This window comes from Epithele typhae, assembly GCF_022376455.1.
Source record: "Epithele typhae strain CBS 203.58 chromosome Unknown BXZ73scaffold_5, whole genome shotgun sequence".
Classification (NCBI taxonomy): Eukaryota; Fungi; Basidiomycota; class Agaricomycetes; order Polyporales; family Epitheliaceae; genus Epithele; species Epithele typhae.
Window position 1 is genome coordinate 807,478 of NW_025954196.1, and position 19,730 is coordinate 827,207.

Genomic DNA, 19,730 nt, shown 5'->3' on the forward strand with positions numbered 1-19,730 from the left:
GTGTCGCCCGCTCGGGAACCGCCGACCTTTCTTGATATGATCAACCAACGCACCGCTCAGCCGGCCAAAATGTGTCGAAATCCAGTGAGCGTGGGATTAACAGCATCGTAGCCGGCGATGCAAACGATCCATGTACACACCAGGCGTCTAGGAGACTAGAATAGCCCGCCCAGGACAAGACCCGCCGAAGCCAACGTCATGCTCAACACGAGCACCGGACCCGCCACGCCCGGCAACCCTCCGCCGCTCGTCTGCGGTCACGGAGTCCATCAGCACAGGTCTCGTCAGGGAGAACTCAAACGACGGCGCGACGCACCTGCACCTCGATGAGCTTCGCCGTCTCCGTCACGACGCCCGCGGTCGACACGGGGCTGCCCGAGACGGAGAGCGCCTCGGTGCAGACGGCGACGCCGTTGTTGACCGTGCAGTCGTCGAGCAGAGCCTGGGAGTGGTTCGTGCCCGGGACGTCGATCTTCAAGTGTGCGTCGGTGGGGCCCGCGACCATTGTGGCTGGGCGAGCGGGTGAGATGGTGGGAACAAAGAGCGGCAGCGGGTGGAACTCCACGTGACAGGGAGGGGGAAGAGGGAAACGACGACGACGTACCGATGACCGTCGTGGCGTTGGGCACTATAGTAGGGGCAGGACCAGTGAAGGTACTGCTCCTGTTTCCGACCGCGAGCTGCCAAGTGGTGTGCCCGCTGGAGTCGACGCCGATGTTGACCGCGGTGACGGGGAAGGAATTGTTGTTGTACCCGGGGATGAACAGTGACACTGGTGTGGGGGCAGCGACTGACGATGATGGGTGTTAGTCAGGCGAGCTTCGAAGAAGATAGCGATATGACTGACTGGCTTGGGAGAAGAATGCGGTGAAAACAGCGGCGAGAATGATGGAAAGGGTGTACATAATAAATCAAAGAAAGCAAGAGACTAGCTCTTGAACGTGAAGTGAAGAGGGAAAAGGGAAGAAAGAAGGAGGAGTGGAGACCTCTACCTCAGATAGGTCCCGCAGTATATATCATGCTGCTGCGGGATTGAGCGTTCCAACCTCTCCTTCTGTGACTAAACTTGAGCGCAGACCTGGGCGCTGGACGTATGGGGGCTCGTACGCAGCCCTGTTTGATAGGTTGTCCTCCTGCGATCTCGGAAGCAAGATTTGGCCGGAGTACTTGGATGTTTTGTGCTCCGAGTGTGTGAAGCATCAATGAACACGTTGTTGTGCGTGATCGTGCCGAAACCTATAGGGGTAATTGCCGCTGGCGGGCTGTTCTAAGCAAAACACGCAAACCTTTGAAGTCGACAAGCGACTTGCTATGCCCGATGATGCCAGGTGCACGGGAAGCGTGTGCTGTAAGTCGGTTCATCTCGGGTGAGAGTGCAAACAGTGGATGTTGAACGTAACGTTGAACAGGAACGCGAAGTGCAGCTGAGGGTGGCACGCTGGCGACATCTCGGAGCTATGCGGAGTCTGAAAGCGCCGGGACCTCCCGAGCAGTGGCTCGGACACCCCTTGCACAGCCGTGCACTGGTCAGTGGTCACATATCCATCTCTGTCCATCCCACCCACGTCAACTACTTACACCACGCGCCGAACTGCATATGTAACCAGTGGCATCACGCTCTTTGAGGGATGCCGTAGGTCGGCTCAACCGGCCCCAGCTGCTTTGTCACTCTCACCGACGGGTTAGTGATTCCTCAGCCAGCCTCTCGCGAGTCGCGCAAACAGATCTCAAGTGTTCGTATATTATTGAAGTGTTGCGAACTCTTCCTTTTCACCACACGATTGACTCAGGAGCTGGCGGCACGAGCCTAGATCGTGGTTCACGCGTCGCGGGAATTTCGCAAGGCTCCGACGACCACCGCCCCCGCTGCGAAAGGTACGTCCCGGCCGTCTGTTCCCCGCCCCAACGGGGCTCATCATCACACAGACGGCGCGCCTCCTTCATCGCGACGACTTGAGCTACGGGCCTCGACATTGCAATCCCAACTTAGCTCTTCGCCGCCGCTTACAGGCTCGAAGGGAGATCTGGGATTGCATACGGCACCGTCCCAGGCCCGAACGACCTGCGCGCGGTCCACATCCTCTAGCGCGCACTGCCGCGCCTCCCGCCCGAGGTGTTGAACTTGAACTCGTCCCCGCCTAAGCCCCCACCGCAGGTCTCGCCGCAGGTGCTCACAACCTCCGGGCTCGACCGTGACGGCAGCGCGGACGATTCCCGGCGCGCGGTACGGCGCCGCTCCACGAGTGCGGCGACAACCTCGAAGACGGCGAGGGAAGAATCAGGAGTCGCGTCCCCGCGTGGCACGCACCTGTCGTCCCCGGCGTCCCTACAGTCACTGCACTTGGCGTCGCCCATGGGCTCGGCGTACGCGTACTAAGAGGACGATCGAAGGTATCGAGCGCGACCGCGTCGATGCCCCCGCCATCATACCACACTCGCCTGTAGCAGCATCCCCTCCTGGCGCCGACGATCGAAGAGCTTATGCGCCGGCTCCCATTCTCCATCCCAATCCCTATGCTCGCCGTGTCGCTGTTGGCGTTCCAGAGGCCGAGCTGACGGTCGCGCGTGCCCAGGACACTCGTCGCAGACCTTGATTGGCACTCGACGACGACGACCGCCACCACGCCACCGCCACCACGCCGTATGACACGGGGAGATACGACAGCGACAAGTGCATGCAGACAGGATGGGAGATACAAACCTCACGCAAACTCAGGGTTTTCGCGATACAGAATGAATATTTGATGATGCAGCGACATGACTCCTGCATCAGCGACACCTTCTCGACTATGGTCGGCTATTCTCGGCTGTGCCAGGTCGTTGAGGGCGATGACCTTAGATCTGAGACTTGAGTCGACCTCGTAGAATTGAGAAGCAATAACAGTCAGACAGTGCTCCCTCCTCCTCCACCTCCTCCTCATCTTCCTCCTCCTCCTCCTTCTCATCTTCCTCCGCCCGTGCCATGTCCGCATTCCGCACCCTCATCCTCGACCTCGGCGACGTCCTCTTAACCTGGTCCGCCGAGACCACGACCGCGATCCCCCCGCGCCAGCTCAAGGCGATGATGAGCTCCCCCACCTGGCAAGACTACGAGCGCGGCCGCCTCACGCAGGCCGCCGCGTACGCGCGCATCGCCGCCGAGTTCGCCGTGCCCGTCGACGCCGTCGACGAGGCGTTCCGGCAGGCGCGCAGCTCGATCCGCGCGGACAGCGCGCTCCTCGCGCTCGTCCGCGGCCTCAAGGCGCGCTGCGCCTTGCGCGTCTTCGCGCTCTCGAACATCTCCCGCCCGACCTCAACTACGTCCTCGCGCTCGAGGACTGGAGCGTGTTCGACTGCATGTACGGGTCCGCGGTGATCGGGGAGCGCAAGCCGGACCGCGCGGCGTACGACAAGGTGCTGCAGGACGCGGATATCGACCCGGCGACGGCGGTGTTTGTGGACGACAAGGTGGAGAACGTGGAGGCGGCTAGGGCGTTGGGGATCCATGGGATTGTGTTTGACACGCAGGAAGGTGTGTTCGCGGCGCTGCAGAAAGCTTTTGGGGATGAGATGGTGGAGGGGGCGCCAGAGGGCGTATAGTAAGTCGTGCGGTGTGTAGTCTCGTTGGGCGCATTCGTTTATGTTTTGGTTTGCTCAGATGTCAAGCTCTGGGACGTGCTGTGGGCCATGGACATGCATTCCGGCGGATTAGTGCAATTCAGCTTGTGACGGACGCGTTTTGGTTGATTCAATATCATAGCTCGTACCTCAAACCACACTAGTAGTCACACTAGCATCCCTACCTGATGCAATCGAACACGTTGTTCGTCGGTCTCTCCGATCGGCCTTTCAGGTCCTCTCTTCGACCGTCGCGTGTGTCACGCCTCGGTGCTTGCGAGTAGAATACGTCTTTGTAGCTTAGATATCGGGATATTCGTAACTGGGCTACGGAGGGGGCCTCGTGAGCTGGAATCACCCGTCTTCTCCTCCTCGCACGCGGGTACTTAGCCGCCGCCGCAATGTTGGCGTGGGCAGCCGTGATGAGTGCAAGACGGGCCGAGAGTGTCGGGAACGCCCGTGGCTGTGGCGGGTCGGGACTCCATCAAGGCTTGAGTCGCCGGCGTGTGACGTGGCATCCGCCAAGTCTTGTCCTTCATCACTTGTCTGCTGGATTAAGTCGCGACGCTTATGGCACCTTCTTCGATCCAACCAAGGACTCCTTTTGACGATTCAGACGCCGACATCATCTTCCGCTCTGGAGATGGTGTACACTTCAACCTCTACAAGGTTATTGTGGCCAAAGCGTCTTCGGTGATGAAGGATATGTTCGCCCTCCCAGACACTTCTCTTACCCCGCAGATCGTCGAGCTCACTGAGGACGCCGAGAGCTTGGAGCACCTCTTCCGCCTCATATGCCCTGTCAAGAATCCCACCCTGACGTCCGTCGACGCTCTCAGCGCCGTCCTGAAAGCCGCACACAAGTACGACATGCAAGCCGTCACCGAGGACCTGCTCCCAATAGCTCGCCAGCTCATCTCAACGGACCCTCTCCGGATCTACGCCGTGGCCTACGTGCTCGAGTTGGAAGAGCTTGCGCGAGAGGCCGCCTGGGGGCTCCTCGACGACTATCGATTCATCACCCCAGTGGACCCTCCCCCCGAGTTCAGCACTCTACCCGCGCTCGCGACGTACCTCGCAGAAATGTACCGCATCGACTGTGCCGGAACCGCGCTGCGCATAGCGAACGGCCGGCATTGGACGGTGAATGGCCGGCACCACAAAGCAGTCGAGGCGCCTGAAGACGTCAAGAACTCGTGGGCGTGGGTCGCCTGCCCGGAGTCGCCAGAGACGTGCCCGCTTGGGGAGGAGAAGATCGACATCACGGCGCCGCCCCACCGTCGTTACGGACCGAAGGTGTTGGCGGTGGTGACCCCGCGCGAGTGGTGGCTGGTGTACATGGATGCGCTCTGCGAGGAGCTGAGGCTCCACCCCACCCCGCGGACTGTACGCCAATTCATCGACCACCCAGGTGCTTTGAGAGCTCTTCGAGAGGCGTCAGACTGTCCTACTTGCGTGCGGAAGGCTCGCGATGACCTTGTCGACTTCAACCAGTTGCTGTCGCAGAAGATCGAAGATGCGTTACAAGGGGTGGGGCTCATAGCTTGTTTTCACTGTCGGTTGAGAGCTGACCTGGTGGTAACTCGGATCTAATGACTTCTAGATCAGAATCAAGCTGCCATTTGCTCCAGATCCCGCAGACAAGAAGGCAGGCGCGGCGAAGTGACAGCTGGGCGGCGCGGCGACGATTCCAGACTCTGGTTTATGGACGCAATCACTAGGAGTTGTAGGGCTGCGTACTTCAACTTCCAACGGGCGTGACACGCTGGTGGGCTCCGCGGGCTGCGAATATACTCTCACATGTTCGGGAAAGCGTTCAATGATATCACCCAAGGTTTCGTACGAGTTGGCGTCTGACGCCTTACCCAGTGACAGTGGTGTAAAGAGGGCGCACAGTTTCGCGCCTCGCTCCAGCCTTCGCAATTGTGACACAGACGGCCTTGAAGAGGATACTCATTCTGTGTGTGGCTTCGAAGTTGGAGAGATACGGATAACGTAATCCTGTAGCTGATCATTGATGCTTTTTGGTTTGGACTATTCCGGAGGCCGGGCCGGGGGCGTGGCAACTGACGCAAGCCTGCACGGCGCGTCCTGCTCCTCCAAATTTAAACCTGCACGCAACCACCACGTTCACTCACTCTCCCATCCTCCCCACCGCCGCCGCCGCCGCCCCATGAGCGAGTTTCTGCCTGAGCCGGATGTGCAGACGATTGAATATGTCATCGCTGGCGCTTCCGGCGAACACAGTAACGGATACGTGCCGGAGAACATCATCCTTGACCGTCCGCGCGACCAGAACAGCAGGTGGAGCGGCACGCTCGTCACAACCCCCGCTCACAATCCCGCCCCCAATAAGCAATGGATCCGACTCAAGCTGAAACAGACGTCCATTCTCAGTGGGTCGCTGCCGGGGACCCCTATTACATCATACCACTGACGCGCTGCAAACAGAGGGCATCACTTTTGGCAAGGTCCGTCGAGACCCCCGTCTGAAAGACTGATTGTTCTGACCGGCTCGTCTCAGTTTTACAAGAGTCAGTAAGCGCATGGAATTCCATGAGTACTTCTGGTGCTCAAACCGCTCAGGCCACCCATGTAATATGAAGGAGTTCAAAGTTCTGGTCGGAATGCATGAGACCAACATGACGGAAGTATGCCGCTACCCAACTTGTTCGCAACCATCTGTTCAAGATGTGTACCCATCTAGATCCTCCATGCAAATCTCAGGAACGACACTGCAGCGGAGACCTTTTCTCTCAAGTCAATTAGCCCCGTCGGAATGCCATTTCCTACAAGATTTGTTGAGATTGTACCGCTGACGTGCGCATTCATACATACTCGCTCCGCAATGGCACTAATGGGGGTGAAGTGGGCATGGTCCTACCTTCAACACCTCCATCTGGCACGTCTCATTATCTGGCATCACCGACGAGGCATATGTGGAAAGGATACGCATGAAACAGCAAGAGGTCGTCCCCACTTCCTTCACGCTAGCTTATCATACTCATGAGTTTGTACGCATACAGTATCGTGAAACACTCACACTCAGGCAGATGCTCAAACACCTCCGCCAGCGCCGCTTCCTCACTCCCATCGCGCAGATCCTCTCCCGCGTCGGCGTCCAGCTGGAGCACACTCTCCTCACCGATCTCCACGCGGCCTTCGTCCTCCGTGGGGACTGGTCCGGCTCAGAGAAGCTCCTCCGCGACTGCGCAGCGGCAGGTCTCCTCACCCGCTTCCGCCACGCCTGCCCCGCGCACGCGCGCTGGACACGCATCCGCGGGCTCGACCCCGACGGCGACGTCCCCTGCCGGCGCGGGGGCCACGCGATGTGCATCGACGACGCCGCGCGGAGGGTCTACCTCTTCGGCGGCTGGGACGGCCAGCGCTCGCTCGACGACTTCTGGGCGTACGACGTCGCCGCGGATTCGTGGCGTCTGCTGAGCCTCGCGACGAGCCGCGAGCCGGGCGGACCGTCCCCGCGCGCGTGCCACAAGATGGTGTTCGACGACGCGACGGGCGCGATCTACCTCCTCGGCCGCTTGGGCGATGCGGACCCGGGTGAGACGCACAGGCCGCGGGGGGCGAGCGGCGCACACGCGGGCACGGGCGGCGGGCCCCCGCAGGCCGCCCCGCCGACGGACGCCGAGACGGCGCGGAACCGTGCGGCGGCGATGGCGTCGACTGCGGCGCCCTTTGGCGGGGCGTGGCCGTCGCACTGCTCCGAGTTCTTCCGATACCAGACGCGCGGGCCCGACGCCGGGAAGTGGGAGCGGCTCACGAACGACACCGCGGTATGTCCGCAGCCGCTCGCGACGTACGGCTTGAGCTGATCGCGAGTGCATAGGCGTCCGGCGGGCCGCCGCTCGTATACGACCACCAAATGTGCATCGACAGCGAGAAGCAGATCATCTACGTGTCTGGGGGGCGCGTCGTGGGTGAGCATGAAGCGCTCAGGTTCTCCGGGATCTACAGCTACGACATCCGCGCGAGCAGATGGAAGATGTACAAGTGAGTGTTTGCGCCGGCCCTCTCTCGCGCCGATCGCTGAAGCACTCTCAGCATATCCGACACGTACGCCGCGCACCCATACATTGTTCCTCGTTGGGGTGCGAAGCTCTCTCTCTCCCCTTGCGGGTTTAAACTCACCGATCGCCTCTTGTTTCTTAGGGCATTCCATGGTCTTCGACCCCACCTTCCAGACGCTGTTCATCTTCGCCGGCCAGCGCGACGAGAACTACCTCGCCGACATGTACGCCTTCCACATCCCGACGAACACCGTCACCGAGCTCTTCGCCAACTTCTCGCTCGCCGGCGGCCCGCTCCCGTGCTTCACCCAGCGCGCGGTGATCGACCCATCGAAGCGCGAGATCTACGTCCTCTGCGGGCTCACCCGCCGCAACGGCACGGCGCACCCCGAGCTCGAGGCCGAGGGGTCATACTGGATCTACCGCTACGAGCGCCCGGAGCTGCCGGGCAGGTGGTCGAAGATTTTGCCCAGGGGAGATAAGGAGAAGGAGAAGGAGAAGAAGACGGAGGAGGGCGAGGGGGAGACGCCGCAGCCGCGGTATGCGCACCAGGTAGTGTACGACGCGACGAGCGGGTCCGTCTTGATGCATGGAGGGAACGCGGGGGTTGGCAGGGACGCGGATGAGAAGGTCGAGGAGCCGGCGGCCCGTACGGATGGGGAGGCGGGGGCGCCTGCCGCGGCGGAGGGCGGGGAGCACCGGCTGGACGATTTCTGGCATCTGGAGATCGTGAGGTACGCTGCGGATCCCTACTCTGAGCTCTCCATGGCGACTGACGTGAAATCCCTAGGCCAAGCGACGAGGAGATTGTTCGTCGGGCGGTATATGAGGTCCGGCAACAGCAGTGCGTCCTTGGTGAGCCCATCCCGCTGTGATACTCGACTGAGATCCTGTCCCCGTCTAGATTCCGCGAGATGTGCGAAGACGGGCCGCCGATCAAGGCCCTCACTTTCATCCAGACACGCGTCTCCTCAGTCGTGAACCACAGCGACCCCGAAGAGGCCCGGACGTTCCGCGCGCTCTTCTCCACCCACCTCCTCGCGGCGCCCAGTCGCATGCTGCCTTCCGCCGCCTCCGGGGCCCCCTCTTCCTCCTCCAGAGTCGCCACGCCCACGCCCGCCACCATCGCTCTGCCCTCCGCCGCCGGCGCACCCCAGCGCGCGGACACCCCACCTCCGCGCAAGCGGTCGCGCCCGAACACGCCCGAACCCGACAGGGAACGGGGCTCGGTGATCAAGTGGGACACGGACCCGGCGGAGCTCGAGGAGGCGGGGGCGAGCCCGCCGTCGCCGGAGCGATACCGGCAGCGGACGCAGATGTTCGAGCGGCTGCTCGCGTTCGTGAACGAGGACGCGAAGGAGCCGGGGACGGATCTCGTGGACATGCTGGCCACGGACGGGTTTGTGATTTGAGGGGCTCGCTCGTTTGTGTACTGTATTGAAGGATATGTTTCGCGTTCTGCATGTGTATCACTGTATCGTTCTAAGCTCGACTGGGTTCGAATGGCTCTCATGGGCTCTCATTCAGGCGCACCAATAACTTGCTTGGCCCCTGGATATATCATGATTACTGTCCTCCTATTTTGCACGGTCCTCCCTCGCGCGTCCCAATAGTAAAACGAAAATGCGTTCACTGTTGTTACAACTAGCAGAATACACATTAACCATATGCACGTCTTTTGACTGTCGTGCGTCCTCTACTCGTCGAGGTTGATCGCCCGACCGAATTTCGCGTAGAGCGCAACCTTGAGCTCTTTCATCGTGCTCTCGCACTGCTCTACGTTCGAGTTCTGCCGCGACAGCTCGTCGTTCAGCTGTGCGACGTCGCTCTCAAGCCGCTTCATTGCGCGCGCGTGCGGGAGGTGAATGAACGCCTCGCCAATGCGGTACCTGGTGTACGGCGCGCGTGAGCAGGGCGAGTGAGAGGCGGGAAACGCATGACGGGCAGGGTGCGCACATGACGGGTTGGTCCTCGTCCGCGAGCTCAAGCTCCATCGAGATGTCATCGAGAGCCTCCTTCTCGGTCTGGCGCAGGAGGGGACGTCGTTTGAGTGGACGCGCGCAGGAAACGGAGGGTGTGCGCACCTTCAGCGCCGCGATCTTGTCTTGGATCGATCGCAGACGGTTGTTCAGCTTGGAGAACGAGTTTATGCGCTGCTGGTCCTCTGTCCCGTCGTCCGTCGGCATCCCGCCCTGCATTCTCTCGCGTGATGAAACGGGCACGCACCCCAGGTGACCTCCGTGTTGTCGTCGTTCTCATCCTCCTGCGAGAGCTGGGCGGCGGTCAGCGGGGGGCGGTGGCTGGGCGGGGTCGATAGCGTACGTGCCATGCGCATGGTGGTCGGCGAAGCGAGGGAAGGGCGGAGGGAAATCGGAAAGCAAGGCACGCGCGCAGGCTGGCAAATCGTCGAGAACGCACCCAGCACGGTTGGCGCCGGCGACATAGCGCGATCCACACGGGCCGCAACGAGTCCCGGGCAGCCGGAGCCCTGGGCACATGCTCCCCGTCGTCTCCTGCGCCGACACGACCGCGTCCGTGCTTGCGGCGGCGACGCGTACATATCGTAACCGCCTTCTACACAGTCCTCCCGCCGTCTGCGCGCTCACGCCGGCTCATCTCTTGACCTTTGACCACGTCAACGGAGCCCGCTCCTCTCCTTTGACTGCGCGCTGTAGCCCGCCTCTTCTTGCTCGCTGTCTCCAGTAGCGGCACCAATCGCACCATGGACAAGGCTCGCGCCGTCGTGCTCGCGCTCTCTCCACGGGCAGGAGCCACTGGCAGAACTTCACGAACGCGGTCGTCGTCTACCTCCTCCTCTCGCGCACCCTCAAGATCTCGCGCCACCTCCGCGCGCGGGGCATCGTCCGCACTGTCCGCGATTTCTACAAATGGGTTCTCCAGGTCCGTCTGCCACCCCTTCCTTCCTGCTGCGGCGCCAATGCGGATCCATGTCGCATGCATTGTCCGCGCGCTCCGTTGCTCTGCCACAGCGGTCCTCTGACGAAACCTTGGCTGCGTGTAGGAGGCGATCCTGCTCGCGCTGCGCTTCCCGTCCGCGAAGAAACAGGTCGACGAGAAGCTCGGCAAGGCGCGCCTCGATGTCGAGGCGAAGATGGTGCCCCAGGGCCCCGGCATCACCCGCTACCTCTCCCTGCCCGCCCAGGGCCACGACAAGGACTGGATCCTCGCCGAGATGGCGAGGATGGACACGCTCGTCGCCACACATACCGACTGGCACGACGGCAAGGTCTCCGGCGCCGTGTACCGTGAGTCGTTCGGCCCTCTGTGCATTTTTGTCCGCGCGCTGGCGTCATGCTGCGCGAACGGACGCAGGCCGAGCGGACGCTGACGTTGACGCGCTCTGCTGCGCTTGCTGCTTGATTCAGACGGCGGCGAGGACCTACAGAAGGTCCTGGTCGCCGCGTTCGACCGGTACTGCCTCTCGAACCCGCTCCACCCGGATGTGTTCCCGTCGGTGCGCAAGATGGAAGCGGAGGTCGTCGCCATGGTCCTCAAGATGTACAACAACCCCGGTGGCGCCGGCACCACCACCTCGGCGGCACCGAGTCGATCATCATGGCCGTGAAGACGTACCGCGACTGGGCGCGGGCGACGAAGGGCATCACGGAGCCCGAGATGTACGTGGCTGCGCTCCGCGCGTGCTTGTGGTTATTCTCATGCTGGCTCCCTTGCAGGATTGTCCCCGTGTCTGCGCACGCCGCGTTCGACAAGGGCGCGGACTACATGGGCATCAAGGTTCACACTATCCCGATCGACCCCGACACTCGCCAGGTCGATCTCAAGAAGGTCCGGCGCGCTATCAACAGCAACACGATTATGGTGCGCCGTCCCCCACTCTGCTTCACGGATGGTACTGCTGACGCCCACATCGTACACAGCTCGTTGGCTCGGCGGTCAACTTCCCGGATGGCTGCCAGGACGACATCGTCGCGCTCGCAAAGCTCGCGCACAAGCACAAGATCGGCATGCACGTCGACTGCTGCCTGGGAAGCTTCATCATGCCTTTCGTCAAGGAGGCCGGCTTCCCTGTCCGCCCATTCGACTTCTCTGTACAGGGCGTCACCAGCATCAGCTGCGACACGCACAAGGTGCGCGTTCTGACTCACATTCGCGGTCGTCGTCTTGCTGACGATCGTGGTTTTCCGCGACAGTACGGCTTTGCGCCCAAAGTGCGTTCCATTCGGGAAAACGATGAATCGCCGACTGATCGAGTGTTGTTGTAGGGTAACTCGGTGATCATGTACAGAGATGCCGAGCTGCGCCGTTTCCAGTACTACGTGAACCCCGACTGGATGGGCGGCGTGTACGCCAGCCCTAGCATCGCCGGCTCTCGGTGAGTAGCTCATCTCCGGTCTACATAGTCTCGAACCTACCCTCCACCCCACAGCCCTGGGGCGCTCATCGCCGGAACTTGGGCTGCGATGCAATATATGGGCCACTCGTGAGTCTCCTACTTTGATCGCCACGAGATGGGCGCTGCTTAATCTAAGGCCTTCCGCAGCGGCTACCTCGAGTCCTGCAAGAGCATCGTCGGCGCCGCGAAGACGATCGCGCAGCGGATCCGGAGCGAGATCCCGGAGCTGCGCATCCTCGGCGACCCGCCCGCGTCCCTCGTCGCGTTCGCCGCCGCGAAGGGCGTGACGAGCTTCAACGTGCACGAGGTCGGGGACATGATGAGCAAGAAGGGGTGGCACCTCAACGCGCTCTCGAACCCGGCCGGGCTCCACATCGCCTGCACGGTGCGTCGTCCTTCCCGTCTGACGCCCGGTCCGCGCGCTGACGACGTCGCAGCGCCTGACGGTGCCGATGGTCGACAACCTGATCGCGGACCTCAAGGACGCGATCAGCGAGGCGAAGCTCTCGCCCTCGGGCGAGGGCACGATGGTCACGGTCTACGGTGCGTGCGCCCTCGCGACCGCGCTCTTGTACGTACTCCGGGAGGGGTGAACTGACGGGCCCTGAGCGCGCGCAGGTCTCGGCGAGTCGAGCCCCGTTGGGTACACCATGGTCGGGCACGTCGCGACCGCGTTCCTCGACACGCTCTACAAGGCGTGATCGCGTCCGCGTCCGCGTCGCACGCCGCGACCGCCGCGGAACAATGTGCTTTTGCGTTCGGAAGGATTGTTCGAGACACTCAAACTGAACGCTCGGAATCTCGGCCGTTGCTGTGGTATGTATGTCGTCACCGTGGACAGGAACGGGGTGTATACCACTGGACAGCGCTTTCTGATATCGTGCTCCCACACATGCTTCTTCCCTGGGTACTTGTATACCTGTTGTAATCACTCCTTTCGCACATACGGATCATATAACGTCGCGTTTCGTACGCCCACACTCAAACCCGCGCTTGGCAAACGCTGTCTTATCTCCGAGGTCGCAAACCACGGCCGCCGAGCTTCCATGCGCCCGCTTCCATTCGTCCCGCGAAGCTCGGTGCTCGCGCTCGGCGCAGGCTCGAGACGCCTCGCTCGCCTCCCAAACACGGCAGGCCGCACGGCTATGTCTATCTCCGTCAGCCACCAGTGCCCTCCTCCATACGACATGCCGCACCCCTGCCGCGCTCGACCCCGTCGGCATCTCTGTCGATACTACTACCGAGGTCTGCGAACCCTCGCCGTGTCAATCGCCTTCTAGCTCGTCAACGTATGCGCTCCGCTGCCCACCAGAAGCAGCGTGCGCGGGCTTCCATTCTGCGAGCGCGTCCCAGCCTCCAGGCACACATACAGTGTGCTATGTTGCAGGTGGAGATGGGGGTCTGGACCGGCGGTCGACGGCGACGGCGACGACGCTGCTGCGGTCGGACGAAGGGTCCCACCTGCGAAAGTTCACGAAGCGGAGACGAGTTTCGGGGTCGTTCTTGCCTATTGTCGCAGTCGAACGCACTCCCGCGCACGCGCACGGTCCCTTTCTGCCTTCCCAGTCCTGTTCTCCCCCTCAAAACCCTAACTCATGTCATACAGACTCGAACCGCACGCGGTGCCTAGAGGCGACATCCGGGGCGCCCGGCCCGTTGACCGGGCCCCAAACCTCCGGGCAACGTCCAGTTCACCTTCTTTCGATGGACGGGCGGCGGGAGCATCACGCAAATTTCGACAAGCACCAGGAGGGCGGCGCTGCAGCTGAGAATATGCACGCTCGGAAATCGCGCGGAACCGCAGAATGCGTGCCCCTCTCGTTTCAACCTTTGTCAAACTTGAGGCCGCCGGTGGACTCGGGGGAAGTGGGGAAGTGTGGTCGCCAACGAGGCTAGGGCCTCAGAGATAGTGGCGTAGAGCGTGTGTCGAGGAAGCAGACATCTATAGGTGTATGGTTGTCGATGAGTGGGTGAGGTACAGGCTCGAGGGGAGGGCCTCGAATTTGTTGCCTCCGACGGGGCCGTATCGAGACGCCGCTGTGTTTGCGCATGGATGCGATCTGTATCTATCGGTGGGTGTGTAAGCACGCAACCGGATCCCCGCCGTGTTCGAACAGGGAAACAAAAGAGGACGGCACCGCAGCGCGATAGAGAACCCGCCCTCGAAATGGACACCGGGAGATAAACATTTGAACGAGGGAGGCGGTGGCGACTCAAACGCCTCCGCCGGCCCCGAAGGTGTTGGAAGAACCGTCACGCAGCCGATAAGATACCTATGATAGGAAGCGTGAAGAAATGACACCACCGCCGACGGTCTTTGGGGCGCGAATGTCGCGACCTCGGACCGCCTCGAACGCGCGATCGCTTTCTTTTGTCCGAGGCATATGCTCTGGCTCGGGCGCGGTCTAGACTCCCATCGACAGGACTGAGCACAACAAGTCACCATCTCAGACCTGCGCGCCCGACGGCTTTCAGATACGAGATAGCAGGTTATACGATCTAGATACCGGATAGACGGACGGGCGAAAACGCCCCAACGGCCCAAGGGAGGCCGCGACAAACGATCGCGGCGGCTGATTCGTGCGCGCGCGATCGTAGTTACTGGCCGAGGCAGGCACCGTCGCCGGTCGTGGCACTGCTTCGAGCACGAACGTGGCCGCGGCGCGCTCGCGAGGCAGGCTGGAAATCTTCGTTCGTCCTGCAGGTGTCGCGCGCGCCGGACTCCGAGAGCTATCGCGAGCCTCGCGCCGGCGCGCACGTATCTCTGATGGCGCGGGCGAACGTGCAGCTGGGTGGTCGACGAGCTCGCGCGGCCGTGAAACGAATTCCGAGTGGGAAAACGAAGGATCGCAGCCGGACGGTGCAGGTAAGCTCCGATCGCGACTCCGACTCCCCGAGCGAGGGGCGAGTGGCAGAACGCACGCTCGCGCCTCGAAGATTCGCCTCGCCTCGCCTCGCTGCTTTCTCCTCGCGCCGGCACGCGCGGAGCGAAGCAGGACGGGGGCTGCGCGTGGAAACGGCCCTGCAGATCGTCCCAACGCGGGCGGTGGAGCATGGCCTGGCGTTCAGCGAATTGACCGGCGAGGGAAGCCTCCGCGCGGGTGGCACCAGGATGCCGAAATGCTCGATGCTCGTGAGTCGTTGTGGCCAGGCATGTTCGAGACGGGTCCGCGGAGATGCGGGGACGTTTCTGGCGCGTTGGGTGCCGTAGCGGCCCGTTTTCGTTATCGAACGAACAACACGGACGGTGTGCACAGCGAGAGAGAGAAGATTTTGTGATGACGGGTGCGAGCATGAAGGATGGCGCGTACGGCTACGCTCGCTTCTGCGGGATTCCGTGTTCCGGTGCGTGCAGTTCTTCCAGCATCCGCGTGCATGGTGTGACATAATCCTAGGAGACGTAGAAGGGAGCGATCAGGAGTGTTCAGACTAGAACAAAGGACAGCGAGGGACGAACAGTTATGTCGTCCTTCGCGCAGAAGAGAGACCTGGGGGAGACAGATGGCCGCAGAAGGGCCGAGATGGGCCCGGGAAGGGAGGCCGTGCCCGGGAAGTGGAGGTGCAAACAAGGAAGGACGCAGGGCGGGCCCCGTCCGTCGGGTGGCCCCGAAGGAGAATGCTCGGCTCCTGCAAGGGCTTTGTGGCGTTGCTTCCTGGGCCTCGGGCGAGCGCGAAAAGGCTACGGCCAGCGACGGTGCCTGTTGCTATCGATGGTCCACCGCGCGCGATAACGGCTGGCGGTGCGCGCGCACGGTTGGGCGACGGAGGGGAACGGAGGGGCGGAGGGGACGTCGCGAAGGCGCAACGCGGCGGCGAGCACGGAGCCGTACTGCACCGACACGAACCGACACGACTCGATGAGCGCCCGCGGGCGAGACCGGCGGCACGGTCCGAGGGGAATATGACGTCGGGCGCGGCCTGCAGCTTTTCCCGGAAAACAAATATCGGCGGACGCGATCTGCCCGCCGTCCTGCTCTCCTCTGCTCCAGCCAGGCCCTGCCTCTCCACGGCAGCGGCTCCCAGCCCTCCTCCCCAGTGCTTGCCACCATCCCCCGCCTGCGCCCAAACCCTCGTTCGCGCACCCTTTCCTGGCTTCTGCCGCCGTCACCCTTGTCTCTATCCCAGCCCTTTCACAATGTCTTATGTACTCGCCCGCACCCCGACCCCCCTCCCCCACCAGAGGAGGACGCGCTCGCGGTCGCCTTCATGCTGCACTCCGCCCCTTCGAGCACCACACAACCCTCCCGCCCCCACCAGAGCTCCAGCTTCAGGCTCACGCTCAGCAGCACCCCCCACACCCTCGGGAGAGGCACGACCGCCACGACATGCCCCACAAGACCGACAAGCACCCCACCTCGAGATTCATGTCAACCAGGACATCCTTTGTCTCCGCGGCACCGGCGTCGATGTGAACCCCTCCCTCCTCAGCGGCAACGTCGTCCTCCACCTCTCCGAGCCCACATCCATCAAGGAGATCACCCTCCAGTTCAGAGGCAAGGCCCGCCTCCCTGCCTCCGCCGCAGAGCCGTGAGTCTTCCCTCCTACGCCCCTCTCAGTCCATGTGATCTCCCTGCCCTTCACCACTCCCGTCCGCGGCCCGCCGCATGCCAACCCTGATTGCATTCACCCACCTCTTGACTCGCACGCACTCCGCCCTGCCCGTCGCACATGCCGCGTCCTGCCCGTCTTGCTTTCCGCTCCGTAAGCCGTGGGTTCCATCTGGAACTCTCTCGCTATTACGCACTGTGCGGGGTAGTGCACGAGACCACGCTTCTCCACACCCGCCCTCTCTTCCTTTTCGCCCTCGTGACAGCATTTCCGCCGGATTTACATGCTGACGCGCCCGTTAATCCAGGCTCGCGCTCAGCACCTCCCAGCTGACCTTCGTCGTGTGCAATCACGAATGGTCCTTCCTCGAGGGCGACCGCCACCATGCCCACACCCTCAAGGCCGGGCGCCACCTCTTCCCCTTCCAGCTCCAGATCGGCGGCTCCCTCCCTTCCACCATCTACACCTCTGCCATGGGCGGTGCCTCTGTCCAGTACAAGCTCCGCGCCCAGCTCGTCCGCGGCGGTTTCGGTCTCACCCATCGTGATATCACCGCCCTCCAGCCCATTACCATCATGCGCGGGTACGGCACCGAGGCGCTCGAGTACCAGCAAACGCTCGAGATCGAGAACACCTGGCCCGAGAAGCTCATGTATTCCATCATGATCCCCCACAAGGCGTGGGCCGCCGGCGAGCGGCTCACCGCCATCGTCAAGTTCCAGCCGCTCGTCAAGGGCGCCCGTGTGCTCGCCGTCACGACGACGATAAACGAGACCGTCAAGCTCTGGTCACGCGCGGGCTGCCAGGACAACACCCGGGTCATCGCGAGTACCAAGCACGACATCGTCGACGGCAAGGCCGTCTGCGTCCAGGAGCAGCACCATCGGTTCCGCGTCCCAATCCTCGGCGGTTCCTCGACCTCTCGCGTTTCGACCCCCGCGCAGACCCCTGGCCACGCGCACTCGCACAGCACGGGCTCGTACTTCCCCCCCGTCGCCTCGTCCTCGAGTCACTCCACGTTCCATTCTCCCGCGCATCCCCCCGCAGAGCTCCCGTCGCTCACGAGGGCGCATACAAGAACGTCGTCGAATGGTGCAGCGTCGTCGTCGACCGGCACGCTCGCGCCTGAAATGTGTCCGCAGGTCCCTCAGTAGGGACGTCCACGGCGGGAAGCACGGCGGATCTGCAGTCACAACCATTCACGTCGCCTTCAGACGACCTGCTGATGGACCCGGCAAACGATGTGGTTACTTCTCTGAACGTCACTGTGCCGCTGCACGCGACGCCCAGCCACTCGCTAGAGGTTAGTCCGATCTCTGTTTTTGATCTGTGAACCTAGTACAAACCTTCCCATTAGCCCATTCAGGTGACCCACCGTGTCAGGTGGTCGATCCTCATCAGCAACCTCGATGGACACACGTCCGAGCTCCGCTGCTCCCTCCCCATCCACGTCCTCGACCACCGACTCGCCGAAGAAGCGCGCGTCGCCACCCTCGCCACCCGCCGGCTGCTCCTCGGCGCGGGCGACGTCGACGGCGGCGAGGCCGTTCTCGGAGACGAAGACGCGGACGCGGACGCGCTGCCCTCGTACCCTTCGCACGTCCGCGACCGGGTCGCGAACGCCTACCTCCCGGACGCGGCGACGATGCGCGTCGCGAACGCGTGGGTCGTAAACGGCATGAGCCCCACGATCGCCGCGGACCGCGCCGGCGCGCACTCGGGCTCCTCGAGCGGCATCGAGAGCCCGGCCGTGTTCGAGACGTGGCAGGTCGGGCCCGGGATGACGCGCCCGCTGCACTCGGAGCACCTTCCGCACGAGCCGCAGCCAGGCGCGCACCCGCTCGAGTGGGTCAACACCGAGCTCCTGCTCAGCCTCGGACGGGAGGCCCCGGAGGCCCCCGCCGTCGTCACGCAGCGCGCGACGCCCCCGAGCCGCACCCCGCCCGAGTCCGCGCACGCCAGCAGACACGGGAGCCGCTTCCCCTCGCGCCGCGGGTCTCGCGCGAACTCTCGCGCCGGGTCCCGCTCTGGCTCGCCCGAGCGCACACCGCCCGAGTCCGAGCACGGCGCGTCCGCGCCGCCGCCGTCGGTCCCGGCCGGGACGACGTTCGTCCACGGCCAGAGCACCGCGAGCCGGCACACGAACGGGCTGTTCCACATCGCGATGAAGCCGTTCTCGAGCCTCGGCTCGACGTTCACGCTCGGCTCGCGCTCCGGCTCGCACGCGAACCTGCAGGCACTCGCGGCCGCGGTCGCGCACGGGCACCCCGCCGGCGCGTCGGGGGCGTCGACGCCCGCGGAGGCCGCGCCGGTGCCGATGACGTCGCAGGAGATGCTCCACCACGCGTTCACGCAGGTGCCAGACTACGACATGGCGAGCCGCGGCTTCCTCGGCGGGGGCATCACGCCGCTCGAGAGCGTGCGGGACCTGCCGACGTACGAGAGCGCCGTCGCCGGGGGCGCGCGCAGCTTCAGCGACGGGGACCTCGCGGGGATGTTCGCGGCGCACGGGGCGCGGCCGTCGTCGGTGCCGCCGCGGTCGGGGGTCGCGCGGTCGTCGACGTCGACGAGGTGAGGTGAGGGAGGTCGGGCGGAGGTCCGCCTGCGTATACCCGGCTGTCGCCACCAAGACATATCCCCCCGCTCGCGCCGTGCTCGCTGTGTATCATTATTTCTCTCTTCCCTCTTCGATTCTTCGTCCCCTCACATCTTCCACGCGACTCCCGCGACGTCCCCCACCTAATCCACATGCGTCTTTCAACTATTCACACGTCGTCCAGTATTCCCTCGACACGTATTTATCCGGACACCCCTCATGCCACTGTTACCCTAGACTGCCTCGCCCCGTTCACCATGCATCATGAAAGCTCACGACTCGCCATAGACATTAGACCGAGCGCGCCGCGCCCCCACCCCTCCGCTCCTTGCCCCACTTGTTGTTCGTTCTCGCCCTCTGTATTCGTACCGCACCCCATCACGGCCGCTCTTTCTCTCCACCCACGGTCCACCACTCCGCAATTGACACCTAAGTACGCACCTCTCGGCCGGTTCGTTGTATAATACGCTCCGCACACTTCTGATCAATAATCCCGTCCGGACGCGCATCTGAGTCTTGAATCTTGATTGGGTTCACCGTCCCTCGTCTCGCTGCATCATCAGTACCAGTAATAACGCATCCCCCC

General features: G+C 62.9%; 6 protein-coding genes across 6 annotated transcripts; 4 read left to right on the forward strand and 2 right to left on the reverse strand.

Moving 5' to 3' along the window:
* Positions 1–155: 155 nt before the first annotated feature.
* BXZ73DRAFT_74654 (uncharacterized protein) lies at positions 156–905 on the reverse strand (the record flags this gene model as incomplete). The annotated part of the gene is made up of 4 exons (XM_048022068.1): positions 156–251; positions 317–510; positions 605–790; positions 848–905. The coding sequence occupies 4 exons, from the start codon at positions 903–905 to the stop codon at positions 156–158; spliced, it is 534 nt and encodes a 177-aa protein (XP_047881646.1).
* Positions 906–2,962: 2,057 nt separating this feature from the next.
* BXZ73DRAFT_97801 (HAD-like domain-containing protein) lies at positions 2,963–5,263 on the forward strand (the record flags this gene model as incomplete). Its single annotated transcript, XM_048027493.1, has 4 exons — positions 2,963–3,259; positions 3,316–3,511; positions 4,214–5,127; positions 5,201–5,263. 4 exons carry the CDS (start codon positions 2,963–2,965, stop codon positions 5,261–5,263), a joined length of 1,470 nt encoding a protein of 489 aa, XP_047881647.1.
* Positions 5,264–5,770: 507 nt separating this feature from the next.
* On the forward strand, positions 5,771–9,037 carry BXZ73DRAFT_41076 (Muskelin N-terminus-domain-containing protein; the record flags this gene model as incomplete). The annotated part of the gene is made up of 12 exons (XM_048018696.1): positions 5,771–5,993; positions 6,049–6,068; positions 6,122–6,131; positions 6,184–6,248; positions 6,305–6,417; positions 6,467–6,566; positions 6,624–7,391; positions 7,445–7,608; positions 7,660–7,706; positions 7,768–8,359; positions 8,416–8,469; positions 8,530–9,037. The coding sequence occupies 12 exons, from the start codon at positions 5,771–5,773 to the stop codon at positions 9,035–9,037; spliced, it is 2,664 nt and encodes an 887-aa protein (XP_047881648.1).
* A 284-nt stretch (positions 9,038–9,321) lies between these two features.
* Positions 9,322–9,954, reverse strand: BXZ73DRAFT_40845 (Prefoldin subunit 4; the record flags this gene model as incomplete). The annotated part of the gene is made up of 4 exons (XM_048018656.1): positions 9,322–9,514; positions 9,582–9,649; positions 9,710–9,789; positions 9,852–9,954. 4 exons carry the CDS (start codon positions 9,952–9,954, stop codon positions 9,322–9,324), a joined length of 444 nt encoding a protein of 147 aa, XP_047881649.1.
* A 167-nt stretch (positions 9,955–10,121) lies between these two features.
* BXZ73DRAFT_97804 (PLP-dependent transferase) lies at positions 10,122–12,701 on the forward strand (the record flags this gene model as incomplete). Its single annotated transcript, XM_048027494.1, has 13 exons — positions 10,122–10,156; positions 10,394–10,526; positions 10,648–10,891; positions 11,012–11,133; positions 11,193–11,263; positions 11,321–11,465; positions 11,525–11,734; positions 11,798–11,815; positions 11,870–11,979; positions 12,034–12,087; positions 12,148–12,385; positions 12,438–12,543; positions 12,619–12,701. 13 exons carry the CDS (start codon positions 10,122–10,124, stop codon positions 12,699–12,701), a joined length of 1,569 nt encoding a protein of 522 aa, XP_047881650.1.
* Positions 12,702–15,120: 2,419 nt separating this feature from the next.
* BXZ73DRAFT_97805 (uncharacterized protein) lies at positions 15,121–19,123 on the forward strand (the record flags this gene model as incomplete). Its single annotated transcript, XM_048027495.1, has 5 exons — positions 15,121–15,133; positions 16,287–16,527; positions 16,856–17,640; positions 17,691–17,851; positions 17,906–19,123. The coding sequence occupies 5 exons, from the start codon at positions 15,121–15,123 to the stop codon at positions 19,121–19,123; spliced, it is 2,418 nt and encodes an 805-aa protein (XP_047881651.1).
* Positions 19,124–19,730: the final 607 nt, after the last annotated feature.